The sequence below is a fragment of the Poecilia reticulata genome, unplaced genomic scaffold, assembly GCF_000633615.1.
Source record: "Poecilia reticulata strain Guanapo unplaced genomic scaffold, Guppy_female_1.0+MT scaffold_284, whole genome shotgun sequence".
Lineage (NCBI taxonomy): Eukaryota > Metazoa > Chordata > Actinopteri > Cyprinodontiformes > Poeciliidae > Poecilia > Poecilia reticulata.
In genome coordinates this window covers 31,499-45,605 of record NW_007615063.1, presented here as the reverse complement: position 1 = coordinate 45,605, position 14,107 = coordinate 31,499, and the positions used below count along the sequence as shown (strand labels likewise).

General features: G+C 36.5%; 3 protein-coding genes across 3 annotated transcripts in view; all 3 read left to right on the top strand.

Annotated features, from left to right (window-relative positions):
• The first annotated feature begins 666 nt into the window (after positions 1–666).
• On the top strand, positions 667–1,727 carry LOC108166000 (type-2 ice-structuring protein-like). Its single transcript, XM_017303465.1, has 4 exons — positions 667–690; positions 910–1,047; positions 1,129–1,234; positions 1,407–1,727. The coding sequence occupies exons 1-4, from the start codon at positions 667–669 to the stop codon at positions 1,484–1,486; spliced, it is 348 nt and encodes a 115-aa protein (XP_017158954.1). The 3' UTR covers positions 1,487–1,727.
• A 5,404-nt stretch (positions 1,728–7,131) lies between these two features.
• On the top strand, positions 7,132–9,383 carry LOC103460761 (ladderlectin-like). Its single transcript, XM_008403062.1, has 8 exons — positions 7,132–7,192; positions 7,472–7,513; positions 7,627–7,656; positions 7,752–7,793; positions 8,460–8,563; positions 8,670–8,804; positions 8,883–8,991; positions 9,160–9,383. The coding sequence occupies exons 1-8, from the start codon at positions 7,132–7,134 to the stop codon at positions 9,225–9,227; spliced, it is 591 nt and encodes a 196-aa protein (XP_008401284.1). The 3' UTR covers positions 9,228–9,383.
• Positions 9,384–13,564: 4,181 nt separating this feature from the next.
• Positions 13,565–14,107, top strand: part of LOC103460760 (microfibril-associated glycoprotein 4-like) — a 4,032-nt gene continuing 3,489 nt past the window's right edge. The window contains exons 1-2 of the mRNA XM_008403061.2: positions 13,565–13,869; positions 13,950–14,008. Coding sequence (XP_008401283.1) covers positions 14,003–14,008 — 6 coding nt within the window. The 5' untranslated portion in view covers positions 13,565–13,869; positions 13,950–14,002. The remainder of the gene's footprint in view (positions 13,870–13,949; positions 14,009–14,107) is intronic.

The window sequence follows — 14,107 nt, the reverse complement described above, 5'->3', positions numbered from 1 at the left end:
TTGGTTATTTAGCATTTGGGATCTTTGGATTTGATAAAGCTTTAAACAGATAGAGGCCATTTACCGTTTCCTAGGCTGAACAGGAGGGGGCTGAGCTCACAGCCCTGGGGTGCGCCAATGGTGGAGGAAGAAGAAACATCATCATCCTCAMAGTCATAGTTATTTAGGGTCAGGTTCAGTCCGAATATGTTGAGTTTTTGAGTTTGGGTCTGTGGTATGATTGTTTATTCTGATCTCATTGGATTATTTGATCTTGAAGGCGTTTGAGATATCCTGTCTAAACAGCGTGCGTGTGTGGTGTGTGTGTGCGCGTATGTGTAGGTGTGCGTGTGTAGGTGTGCGTGTGTGTGTGTGTTGTCTTTGCCTTGTTGCCTGTACATCACACCCTGCTATAGGACCAAACCTGTATTGTCATGTGTGGAGTCACTCAGGTTTTGACAATCGACCAAATAATTTAAAATCTTCCTGTGTGAACCTGGGATTATCTGAGGTTCCAATGAATCATCTGGAACAGCAAAGTAGGAGAAAAGATGTAGAGCTTCATATTTACAACCCTACCAGCATATCTGCCATGGTTTCTGGTGGCACTTATATCCACAGATGGCTCTAATAAGAACAGTGGGAAGGTTTAAAAATGTGCTTTACAGCRATACGAATAATATGATGATGAGAATAGAGGCAATTCATACGGTGTGAAGTGATGGTGGAGAAACTAACTCACAATTAAAGCAAGCCTGTGTTTTGCTGCATGACAAACGTTTGTTCACTGGTTGATGAAAACCTTAATTTTTGTAATTTTACTGAAGACTCACCTGCTGATTTAGYAGCAAGTTTAGACACAGCAGTGTTTCCAATGTTGTCGTTCTGTACATGTTTTTCAACTCTGTGTTATTTCTGTCTTCTCTTTAGGAAAACTGTGMATCCACAGGTGAAGGTTCACTGGCTGGKGTGCATGAAGAAACACAAGCTCGTGAGATTTACGAGGAGATGAAAAGTGCTGGGCATCATGGCGGACCAGTGTGGGTTGGAGGCAAMAAAASATCAAAGGTAGATAAATCCTCCTTACACAGTTCAAAACGAGGTTTTATCTTCAATCTGGAGTTKAGTTGGTTGGATTTTGTCCTGCAGAATTCTTCTTGGTCCTGGGTGGATTCCACTTTCGATGAATTTGCTAAGTTTTGCGATAAGCAAAATTCACACGATGAGAACAGCTGTCTGGAGATCTCTTATGGTGGTAAATCAAACTTAACATTTCATTTCGAACTCATTCAGTTTCTCTTAAAGACCAACATTATTTCCACAAAATAAGTAGAAAAATATGCAAAATATGCACATATTTCTGCATATTTAAGTGTAGATCACATAACGACGCCTCAGCTTGACTGAATGTTTGTTTGTCCTGTTAGCAGATGACGACTCTGGATGCCTGAGTGGCACGAAATGTGACGWTAAGCTCCCGTCTGTCTGTGGCATCCTGATCTACTAGCTGAAATGAATCCTCAACARATTCCAGTTAACGTGCCTCTTGGCCATCACTCTGGCATTTCTTACATTTCCTTAAATGTTTCTGCTCTGCTGCTTTAATATCACAAAAAACTGACCAAAACTATACTAGATACTAGTTTTAGTCCTTAGGCAAAGATACCTTCTGCTTGTAGTGCAAGAGAAAGCAACTTATCCTTTAACAACTTTCCAAATAAAGTCTTTAGCATTGATAAAAAGTAAAAGATGTGTCTGTGTGTGTGTGTGTCTGTATTAAAGCAACATATTTTCCCCCTTCCATTTTTTAAGGTTACTGTTTCCTTGGACACTGTTAAGTAATTGTTCCTTTAATTTTTGTACTGCTTAAATTTACGTTTCACAGTTCAAAAACATCTGATGTGCTTTTAAAGATTTTTTTCTTGCATATAGTAACTTTAGAACATTTTAGAGCGATTACTGTCGTCACATTTTGCRATCTTCTGAGCGAGTTGTCTTATTAAAACAGTTCTCTCTCTCTAAATAACCGTACTCCTCTCTCTCTCTGTGTTTGTGCAGCGTTAATCTCTCTTTTGCAGGTGTTTAATCCCTACCTGCAATCTGAGGTCGCCTCAGCTCCATGTATGTCTTGACATAGAACCCAGTGGAGGGCCGAAATTTGAGTTTGGATTTATATGCRTCCTCAAATTTGTTTTATTTTTCTGACATTCACTCAGCTGTGTAATCAAACTTAGAGCTCTTCACTTCAGCGCTTTTATAACGGAACAGTATCAATGTACACAAGAATCCAGGAACAAAATATTTAAATTGGAAATATTTCTGTCAAATATTATTAAATCTAAATATTAGAACAACTCCTGCTTTATGTCTCTCAGCTGCTGTAACTTAAACAGTTCTCCTTGGATAAGTAAAGTTAAAAAAAGTCATAACAAAAATGTTATCGGTTCATAAGCGTGAAAAATATTTGTCTCAACAAACTTCACAGCATGTGAAGCGATGTTTGTGAAAAAAACAGACATCGCTTCACACCTAAAGCCAATATTTAGTTTYCCTGAAACTCAAAGGTGGAGACGTTTTCAGAGCAAACAGGCTGACAGCTCAGTTTCATTAACTGGTTCAGTTCCATTTGTTTTAATGCATCCCTGCCCGACACCTGATCCTAAAGAGACCCGAAGCTCAGGAACCGTTTAATGATGACTGTACTCAGGACTCCAATTACTGTGTCAATGATATTTAACTGAAAATACTTWTTAGCGATGAAGCTAGTTTGTTTTCTTTTTTTTATTTACAAAAACAATCCTTCTCCCAGAATTTGATTGTTTTCTTCCATTTTCATCTCTAACCCTCCAACAACTTCCTTGTCATCTCTTTGTTTGCAAGGTGTTTTTTTTTTTTACCTGATTATCTTTGTTACTGGTGGACAATTGCAGAAATTAAAAAACTGCATATCAAACTAAAGAGCACAATAGAATAGAATAGAATAGAATGAAGCTGAATAACTCTTTGTAACTTTCATTTTAATTGAACTCCTTTCTATTCATTTTGATTAAACTTGTAATAGTCAATTTTTCCAGTTAACTACCTAAATACAATTRTAATATTTGTAATGTATACCCAGGATCTCAACATTATTAAATCATGCGATCACTGAGTGATAAAGCTTTATTATTGGATTTAGCATTAGCATCATCTATGCTGTTCTCCTATGGTGCCCTTAATTTATTCAAATTGTTTTTCACATTTCACAGAATTTAAAATTCAGTATATGTTTTGACATTATGGGAACCGTAAATGAATGAAGTATGAATAAATTCCCAAACACGGCTTTGAATATGTAAACACATGTATGCTGACACTTTCACTTGGGTAAGCCAGTCCTAAATGAACCTTGTTGAAATGCCACAAGTTAACTTAGTGTGATTAGTATTAGTTTAATCATTAATTCTTTAAGAGAATATACAAATTATAATCAGTAAACTTAATATCTTGCTCCAGTTATTCTGATTTTCTCTCACTCTTTTCAATATGTGTGAGTTCATCCTTAACATTTTGAAAGAGAAGCGATTGATAAAATTATAATAGCTCATTTGGTTGGATTAATATTTTTAAATCATATTGCAGACTTTCTTCCACTTCTGAGCAGACATTAACCACTTCCGGTTCCCAGATTTAGCAGAATAGAAAATCCAACAGTGACCCCTAGTGGTCAAAACAAAGAGAAGTTAAATGACTTGAGAAAAGCGACCCGTTTCCTCCTTTCTATCTTTCTTTCCTTTCTTTCATTGTTTGTGATACTCGGTACTCCTGCTTTCACCTCCTTATTTATTATTAAATTGCAAGAAATGCGGAATGATAATTGCATTAATTAATTCATTAAGTGACGTTTAGTCAAGCTGCAACATTTATTTGCTGAATAAAAAGCTTCATACAAAAAATTACATCATTTTAATTTGAACTTTTTTAATTCCTGAGTTTCTAAATATCGATTTTGTCTGATTTCCCAGAAATCTTTGAGCAAACTCATGTGACAAGTAGTAACAGATATATCTTAGGAATGTTAGAATATCTCAATATGCTGTTTGAATGGAAGATATTTAACTTTTTACAAGTATTTCAAAGTTTTTAGTAAAATAAACAAAACGTGTAAATGTTCTACAGATTGTTTTTCTAATATACGTCAACATTAAAATTCATACATCCGGCATGACTTCCAGTGAAATATGATAAGACTGAATGATAGAAAAACAAACAGGTTTTATCTCAGTGCTCTGAGCTTTTTAGTTCATGACCTTGACCTGAAAACGTCTCTGGAATCATAANTAATATTTGTAATGTATACCCAGGATCTCAACATTATTAAATCATGCGATCACTGAGTGATAAAGCTTTATTATTGGATTTAGCATTAGCATCATCTATGCTGTTYTCCTATGGTGCCCTTAATTTATTCAAATTGTTTTTCACATTTCACAGAGTTTAAAATTCAGTATGTTTTGACATTATGGGAACCGTAAATGAATGAAGTATGAATAAATTCCCAAACACGGCTTTGAATATGTAAACACATGTATGCTGACACTTTCACTTGGGTAAACCAGTCCTAAATAAACCTGGTTGAAATGCCACAGGTCAACTTAGTGTGATTAGTATTAGTTTAATCATTAATTCTTTAAGAGAATATACAAATTATAATCAGTAAACTTAATTAATATCTTGCTCCAGTTATTCTGATTTCCTCTCACTCTTTTCAATATGTGTGAGTTCATCCTTAACGTTTTGAAAGAGAAGCGATTGATAAAATTATAATAGTTAATTTAGTTGGATTGATATTTTTAAATCATATTGTAGACTTTCTTCCACTTCTGAGCAAAGACATTAACCACTTCCTGTTCCCAGATTTAGCAGAATAGAAAATCCAACAGTGACCCCTAGTGGTCAAAACAAAGAGAAGTAAAATGACTTTAGAAAAGCGACCCGTTTCCTCCTTTCTTTATTTATTTTCTTTCATTGTTTGTGATACTCTGTACTCCTGCTTTCACCTCCTTTTTTATTAATAAATTGCAAGAAATGCTGAATGATAATTGCATTAATTAATTCATTAAGTGATGTTTAGTCAAGCTGCAGGGTTTAAAATTAACATTTATTTTATTTGCTGAATAAAAAGCTTCATACAAAAAATTACATCATTTTAATTTTAACTTTTTAAATTCCTGAGTTTCTAAATATCGATTTTGTCTGATTTCCCAGAAATCTTTGAGCAAACTCATGTGACAAGTAGTAACAGATATATCTTAGGAATGTTAGAATATCTCAATATGCTGTTTGAATGGAAGATATTTAACTTTTTACAAGTATTTCAAAGTTTTTAGTAAAATAAACAAAACGTGTAAATGTTCTACAGATTGTTTTTCTAATATATGTCAACATTAAAATTCATACATCCGGCATGACTTCCAGTGAAATATGATAAGACTGAATGATAGAAAAACAAACAGGTTTTATCTCAGTSCTCTGAGCTTTTTAGTTCATGACCTTGACCTGAAAACGTCTCTGGAATCATAAACTTTTACAGCAACATACTAAAGAACAACCTGCATATGCAGTTCAGCAAACTAATGACAATTATGTTCTTCGTAGATGACATTCTACTCATTTACTTTTCATCCTGTTTCATTTTACATTGATCAATCTGATATTARTTTATCTCCTGAGGAATCTGTWATTTTAATATTGTTTTACATCTGGATTTGCATGAACATTTAAACCTAATCTAAAGACCAGATTTATGCCAGAACACATCCATGTGAGCTGTAGGTTATTATTTTACTCATTTCTTACCTTTTTTCTCATTTTCTTTCATTTACCTAAATATAATAAGCAMAAAGATGTCCTTCTCAGTAAATGAAWAACCCTTTACTGAAATTCTTTGGAAGTTCTTTGGAAACTCAGGTATCAATAATCAGCTGCAGGCATTAATGAACAACCTGTCTACTCTGTCTCCATGGTAACATGGTGACGGTGCTGGCATGCAGTGTGTTACACTCAGAAGAAATTAAACAAATAAACATCTTTTCTGTTCTAATTTAACAAAACAATTTAAACTACATTTCCTTGATATTTATGTGCCTTTGGACAAGTAAACTCACTCTTTGTATTTCTCCTTATTTTATCAAGTTTAAACCACAAATGCATCCCTGCTCCAACACACCTGAATGACAGAAGGACCTGGGGCCTCGTGCATAAAAGACTGCACAGTTTTCACTCTCAAACTTGGCGTATGGAAAAATTTAGAAAAGTKCCCAGCGCACAAAAATAATCGCATAAAGCCATGAGCACGGACGTGGCCGCGCACCTTTCCTTTATGAATCCTAATTTGCAGGAAATRCAGCAGCTGCTGGTCGCTCTGTCACCACCCACAAATACATATTAATGTAAATTAGTATAAATACCCGGAAGTCTGCCACCACGTGAAGCAGTTACCATGGCAATGTCCTTGTTTGAAGCAGTATAAGTATTTTTAATAATTATTATTATACATTTTATTTAAAAGGTGCTTTGAGGGCACATAAGTAAACATACACACAAATTTCCTAGTCATAACCCAAGAAAGTTGAAGAATGACATTTTGTTGCTGTCGCTACTTGTTTCTGTGGACCTATTTGTTAATTGGTCTTGTTTGAAATAAAATCCTAATTTCTTCAGATAAATCTGTGTCCTGGGACTTTTCACTGAAACATCTCACAGGGTTTTAGACATCACAACTTAGAAAAACAGGAAATGAATTAATCAGGACAGGAAGTACAAACTGTCCTTTTTCCAGAAAACCTAATCAGTGAAAATAATCACTTATGCTGAAGTCATAAAGTCCAAATCACATCTCTGCTTGGATTTCTCTGGAACATTATCCTGTTATTAGTTTATTATTGACAGGTTTGTCCACATTTCCTGTTCTGGTGTCTGTCAGTGACAGGATATAAGAGCAGCTGTTTCCAGGACCTGCAGACAGAAGAGCTGAAGCTTGTCTGACGCTGAAGTGAAGGAAAAAAGGTAATTTTGATGCTGCTTTGGTAAAAAGCTTTTATCTAACTTCAATAATTTCTTTATTGAGCTGAGACTGTTTGTGCTTTTTGAAGGTGATCTTCAATTTGCATCATGAAGACTCTGAATGTACTGACGTTTCTTTGTGCCTTGACGGCTCTGAGTCAAGCTGCTGGTGAGTTTCTGACTTCCTGTGGATTCRCATTAAGGGAGACGTAGATTTAGCATCAGAAGGATCTGATAAAACTGAATGTTTGTGTTTTTTCCACAAAGCTACAGATAAAAATAAACCGTTACTGATAACGATTCTTTATTTCTAAAGATTGTCTGATCTAGTTTAATCATAAATGTCATAATAAGAAAACTTTCAAAACATTTTTTACAATAGATATTAGTTTTTGAATGTTTTATGATTGTAAAGATATTCAATAATCATAACCTTTACCTTCCCCAGGTGCCAGCGAGGAAACTGAGATTGAGGAAAAGTTTTATGAAGGTAAGCTCATGTTTTTTTATGTGTCTATTTTACTTAAAATGAGTCAAATTAATTATTTTTAGGAGATAAATTCTAACTCTAATCTTTGCTAAACTAATCTCTTCTTCCTGAAGCCGAAGCTGGAAACTGGACAGATCCAGCAGGTCAGCAACTTTTTCATCTCATGTTAGACATATTTGTTATACTCTGCTATATTAAGCAGAAGATAATGTTAGACGTCTTTATGTATATATTTTAGATGTAGAAAATGGATCTGAAGTGGAGGAGGCTGCTCCACAGGGTGAGTTTGTTTCCATTTATGTCCCAGATTTTACTCTTGGAATCATCTCCATCTACAGAAACACTGAGACCATTTTCAGTCARTATGATCAACAACTTTGAAGAATGTTGTTTCACTCTGCTCCAAAAAAAATAATAAAATAAAATGGTAAAGGTACATGTACATCTTTGATGAATTTGGAATCATCTCTGGTAGAAGAAAGTAGAAGAAAATTAGAGCCTACATGATAACTTTCATACTTGTGGAGTAATTCAACTCAACCACACATTATCCATATAACTTTGTACCCTTGTAGATTTTGGGTCTGATTAATTATTTTTATAATGTAGTTACATGCTATGGAGAATAATTTTGTTCAACAATGCAATCATGAACTATTTTCAGTTTCCTGAGTCCCACAACATCATAGGTCCTCCATCATTCTTACATTTTCCTTGTTTTAGGCCATATATATCTAGACTGTTGTAGGTTTGAGCCCAGTTGAGTTTAATAAACTCCATGTTGGAATGTTGTTACTCTGTCAATATGAAGTGTAATAAAATATCACTTTCACTGAAGGTTTAACCACATAAACAGGCCAACAAATGCAGCTTTCACTGAACATTATGTCTGGGGATATGATGATCTATGTGAAGTTGACCTGAGTCAGCATCTGTTTGTCTGCAGCAACAAATGATCTGCTTAGGAGTTCTTGTCCTGCTGGTTGGTGGCAGTTYAACCGTCGCTGCTTCATCTACATTCCCAGAACCTTGACTTGGGCGATAGCCCAGGTGATCTAAGTCAATCTATTTCCTTAAACATTCTCTTACACGTGTTTTTTCTGCCTGAGTCTAACTACTGTTTCACCCATTAACTCCCTGTTTGTCTCGGTTGCAGAGAAACTGTGTGTCTATGAGGGCAACCCTTGCATCSGTCCACAGCGTTCAGGAGTACCATTACATCCAGAGGTTGATAACAGCTGCAACTCACGGATCACCAGAAACATGGMTTGGAGGCTCTGATGCTCAGCAGGTAATTTCACCCAGGATAAAAGGACTGTCAGCTAATCTGTGAACTTGATATTAACATTTATAATCTGTTAAATGCCAGGAGGGCGTTTGGCTGTGGAGCGATGGGAGTCCCTTCCACTACTCTCACTGGTGCCACGGAGAGCCAAATAATGACAGAAACCAGCACTGCCTACAGATGAACTATGGAGGTGATTAAAATAAATKTCCACATGAGGTTTAAAATGCCAGGCAGCTGGTAGATTGTAAAAATCACCCATTTATTTGTAGTTAAAATATTAAAAGACTTACATTAGCTGTACAGGCAGCTTCACAGCTTTGAGTGATGTTTCAGTGATGTTTCTTGTTGTTTCTTGCAGGACCCAAGTGCTGGGATGACATGTGGTGCAACCATCATCGTCCGTCAGTCTGTGCCAAAAACATCTGAGATCTCACTGACAGAAATCCAACAAATGCAACTGGATGGGTTGTTATGTGTCTGCTTTTACATTTTAACGATCAAACTTGATTCAAAATTTAAAATTATATTTTGAAGTTTTAAAATATTTCCTCTGTATAATAATTAAATAATCGAGATATAAGGAACTTGTATTTGCATCTAAAACAGACTTGGTGTGTATTTGTATTTGTATCATTATAGCTCATGTTACATTTTAGAAACTAAACTTAGGTTTTGATTAAACTGGTTTATAAATCAAAGCCTGAGCTTCCCTGTGTTTATTCTTTGTGTAGAGAAATCAACTTTCTCTCTTCTTCAGAGTATGGATATGTTTTAATCCAAAAATGATTTACTGTGGAACTTGATCACCAAATGCTTCACAGGTGACGAATAGGTCAGCTGAAGGTCAGTAGAGGGACATCAGAGAGCGGAGATACCAACTGAAGGAGTAAAACTAGAAAACTACCAAAATGCAAAGCTCAGAAATACCCAAATGACCAACTTAAAATAATAAAGATAATTGTCATGTTAGTGTCGAGTTTTCTAACCCACATGCAGAAGCACTCCAGAGACAAGGAATACAATAATGTGATTTTTTTTACAATGAATATAAACATTGAGAAATGGAATCCTTGGTTCGTCTGGCAGATCTCGGGGCAACTAGGGGAGGGCAAAGATGATTAGTCAGGATCCAGGGATTTTGCTATTTGGTGGAGGTAGGTGACTATACCTGTTCAGGGGTGGGGGGTTTGGACCGGGAGAGGACCTTGAGGGTCTAGAGGCTGGTCAGCAGATAGAGGGCTGAGGTCAGTGGCGGCGGTGGAGGATGGACAGGTAAGACTCCAGGCGGCAAGGGTTCCATCTCGAGGATTGGTAGCTGACCTGATAATTCAGGACCAGGGCAGCTGTGGACACAGAAACAAGAAGGGTCAGAATCTGGGGAGAAGTAGCTCTAGGTAGGCCGGTACCATTACTGGGTAACACTCTGGCAGAGAAGTGTCATCATGCTCCTCCACTTATACGCTTCCAAATGAGCAGATGGAGAACAGGTGTGCAGGCGCCGACAATGCCCTCAGAAGGTCTCAGGCTCCCTCTGGTGGAGAAAAGCCGACAAACCTTTGGATCCCAACATAATGAGAACATAATTGTTTTTAGACTATCCATACAACCATCAAACAACTTCTAGTGAGTTTGTTGACTATTAAAAATGTTAGGTATTTGTTCGCTCACTGAAATGTTGAGTGAGTTTGAGTTTTTAAACGTATTCAAACATTGAATGAATGCAAACACTGTGCATATCATTGGCTCTGGAAATAACATTTCTTAACAGGATTGATTAAATAAATTGTTGAAAAAAATTGTAGGGTCCCACCTACCAGAAACCATTGTTAAAGCAGAATCCAGCATTAGTCTGACAGTCTCAAGCTGCAAATCTGGCAGCACAACATGCAGGACAAGGGTAGATGAGAACAGGGATCAGGTTTATTCTGACTAGATGGATGTTAATCAGGTTTAATCTGACTAGATGGATGTTAATCAGAGTTTCTTTGATGGGTGATGTTCAGAAGTTGCCATATTCTGTCTTCCAGCTGTCATCAGTTCTCTTCCTCAAGGCTCCACTGCTGGTCAGCTGTCAAGTGGTCAAACTGCCAGCTCACTGTAATGACGTCTACAATGTGGACAAAAAACTTCCTAGTGGAGTGTACACCATCTATCCAAGTGGATCTACATCTGCTGTTGAGGTGAACTTTAAGTTTGGTTTGTTCATGAGAATGAAGATCCTGATTGGAGTTCTGTGCAACACCAAACCTGACCTTAGTTCAATCTGGAAAGACTCAGATGGACAAAAAAGGGGAACAATTAAAAGATTTAATGACAGGAATGAATAACAGTTCTTTGGCGCCTGGACCTCAGCATCTAATTTGAGCTGAGATTTGATGTGAACTTGATGAACATCCCGATAACTGATTAGGGATGCTCTCGCCCGGGGCCCGACACTGGTGGAGGAGGTCAGGAAATGGTGCCGTCCTAGAGAGCTGAAGGATGTGGGTGKAGAAGGGGSGGTGGTGGGTTGAACGCAGCTGGGAAGCGACTGTACGGCTTGGGTGTGGATCCTTTTATGCATAGCCTATTGATGATTGAACGCGCCGGGTGAGGTCCAACGCTGAGGTCGGAGATGAGCATGACGTTGATGGGCGAACGGAGGGGGCGGAGTCTTCCAGCTTGAACTTTCGGCATTAGCTCCATGTTTATCTGCCTTCAAATGTGACACGTCTTCACACACATTACTTAAACTGGATATTCGTAACTTTAATTTCTTGATGTTTAATATGTTGTTGTTTCAGTTCAAGCTCCAATTTGTTTCACCTATAACAAAATCAGTTATTTATTGAGATGAAATTTTATTTAATTATAAATTCAAATGGGCTGCACAGTGGCGCAGTTGGTAGAGCTGTTGCCTTGCAGCAAGAAGGTTCTGGGTTCGATTCCCGGCCCCGGTCTTTTTGCATGGAGTTTGCATGTTCTCCCTGTGCATGCGTGGGTTTTTTCCGGGTACTCGGTTTCCTCCCACAGTCCAAAAACATGACTGTCAGGTTAATTGGCCTCTCCAAATTGCCCCTAGGTGTGAGTGTGTGTGTGCATGGTTGCTTTTACGTGTGTGGGGTCGGTTGGACCCCATTTCAAAATACAAGGGTTAAGTAGTGCAATACACCATATCCACCAGTGAGAGGCAGCAGTGCACAAACAGGCGTGTAGTGTGTTGAAGAAGAAATCTTCCATATTGTGCGGCAAACCTAACACAAGTTATAACGGCCAGACTTCCTGTTTAAGAAAAAGCCGAAGTTTGACACCTAATACATATGAGGTATGTGTCTTATAAACTTTACATTTTCTTTGAGAAAATAACATTGACTATGTTCTCTTTCTCTGTAATGTTAGCTATGAGCAATTCAAGCCAATCCTACCTTGCTGTAAGTTAATGTTAGCTAAAGTTATTAAACTCCATTGTAACTTTAGCCCTTAATATTAAACATTAAGGGCTAAATGTTTGTTTGTTTGGGTTTGTTCTACAGTTATGATGGTAGTTATAAGTAGTCCAGTATTTTTCACTTCATTTGAGGTAAGACTTAGTATCAATTACTCTGTTAGCATAGCATTTGACACTGTAACACTAAATTACATCTTTATAATTGTTGCTACCAGTTTCAATTTACTTGAGGTAAAGGTTAATATTAATGACACTGTAGTGACACTGTAATGACATTTTCAGAACCTTTACTTGTGCCACTTTACTTGAGGTAAAAGTTAATATTAATGACACCTTAATGACACTTAATGACTTCGTCATAACTGTTGTTACTTGTGTCACTTTACTTGAGGTAAAAGTTAATATTAATGACACTGTAATGACACTTAATGACATTTTCATAACTGTTGTTACTTGTTTCACTTTACTTGAGGTAAAAGTTAATATTAATGACACTGTAATGACACTTAATGACATATTCATAACTGGTGCTATTTGTTCCACTTTAGTTGATGTAAAAAATTGTTAATGATATTTGTTAAATCATTTGACAATGTGATAAAGCTTAATGAAATCTTTATTGCTTGTCCTACTTGTTTTACTTTATTTCAGGGAGTGGAAATATTAATCTTTGTTTTGTTAAAGCTTTTGCTAGTGTAATAAATCATTATGACTACTATTATGACAAAATTATGTTAGATCATGATTTCTTGGTTAATGACAAGTTGTCATAGCAAAGACAATTTTGTCTAGGTTAATGACAAGTTGTTATAACCAAGACATTTTTGGCGAGGTTAATGACAAGTTGTCATAACAGACATTTTTGGCGAGGTTAATGACAAAGTTGTCATAACAGACATTTTTGGCGAGGTTAATGACAAGTTGTCATAACAAAAACATTTTTGCCGAGGTTAATGTCAAGTTGTCATAACAAAAACGTTTTTGGCGAGGTTAATGTCAAGTTGTCATAATGAAGACATTTTTGGCGAGGTTAATGTCAAGTTGTCATAACGAAGACATTTTGAATTATGTCAACTTTGTATTAAAAGTGTCATGATTTACCGAATGACACTTTATGACAACAGTCATAAATATTCATGAAAACTTATTGATGTTCATGACAGGAGTTATGTCATGCTTATGACAGTGTCATGACAGTCTTATTCACCCCCCCTTCAAATACAGTGTTACTCAAAATCCTCACTAAGAGAGAACTTCCTAGCCAAGTACCTAGCCTTTTTGATCCCATTGGCCTAGTTACACCCACCAAACAAAAGGAGCCATTCTGGTGAGAAAGGCTTTTGTCTATGGCAAAAGATACAATATCTTTAGAAGCCTGTCATAGAAAGTGTTTGTTCATATCTTCTTTGGGCAGACTGGTGTTCCCTTTCATTCACAYCTTAGTCCAGATCCTGTATCCAGTATTTGCTTTGTAAAATGAAGCCAAGTTCTTTTTTTCATTAGGTCATGTTTGATTTAGGTTTCTGATAGTCAGGGAGAGGTGACACATCAGCACATTCAGCAGGCATAAATAACAGTGTCTGAAYATCGGAGAGACTGAGGAGAAGCAGAAGTTTGGAATCGAGTTCATTCCAGCTGCAGGTGAGAGATGAACGAATAYATTTATTTACAACTGTATTTGGCTGCTAAAATCTATTTMTTTTTATTGTTTTACATTTCAGCAGTGATCCACACTGACTCCAAGTTTTTAGTTTTAGCCAGTTCAACAGTAAGGATGAAGGTAAGTTTGTAACTTGACTCTAAATATTCTTAGGTAAATCAATTATCACTTTGATAATGACTATTTTAAGTACAATATCATTTTTGGAGTAAGATTAAA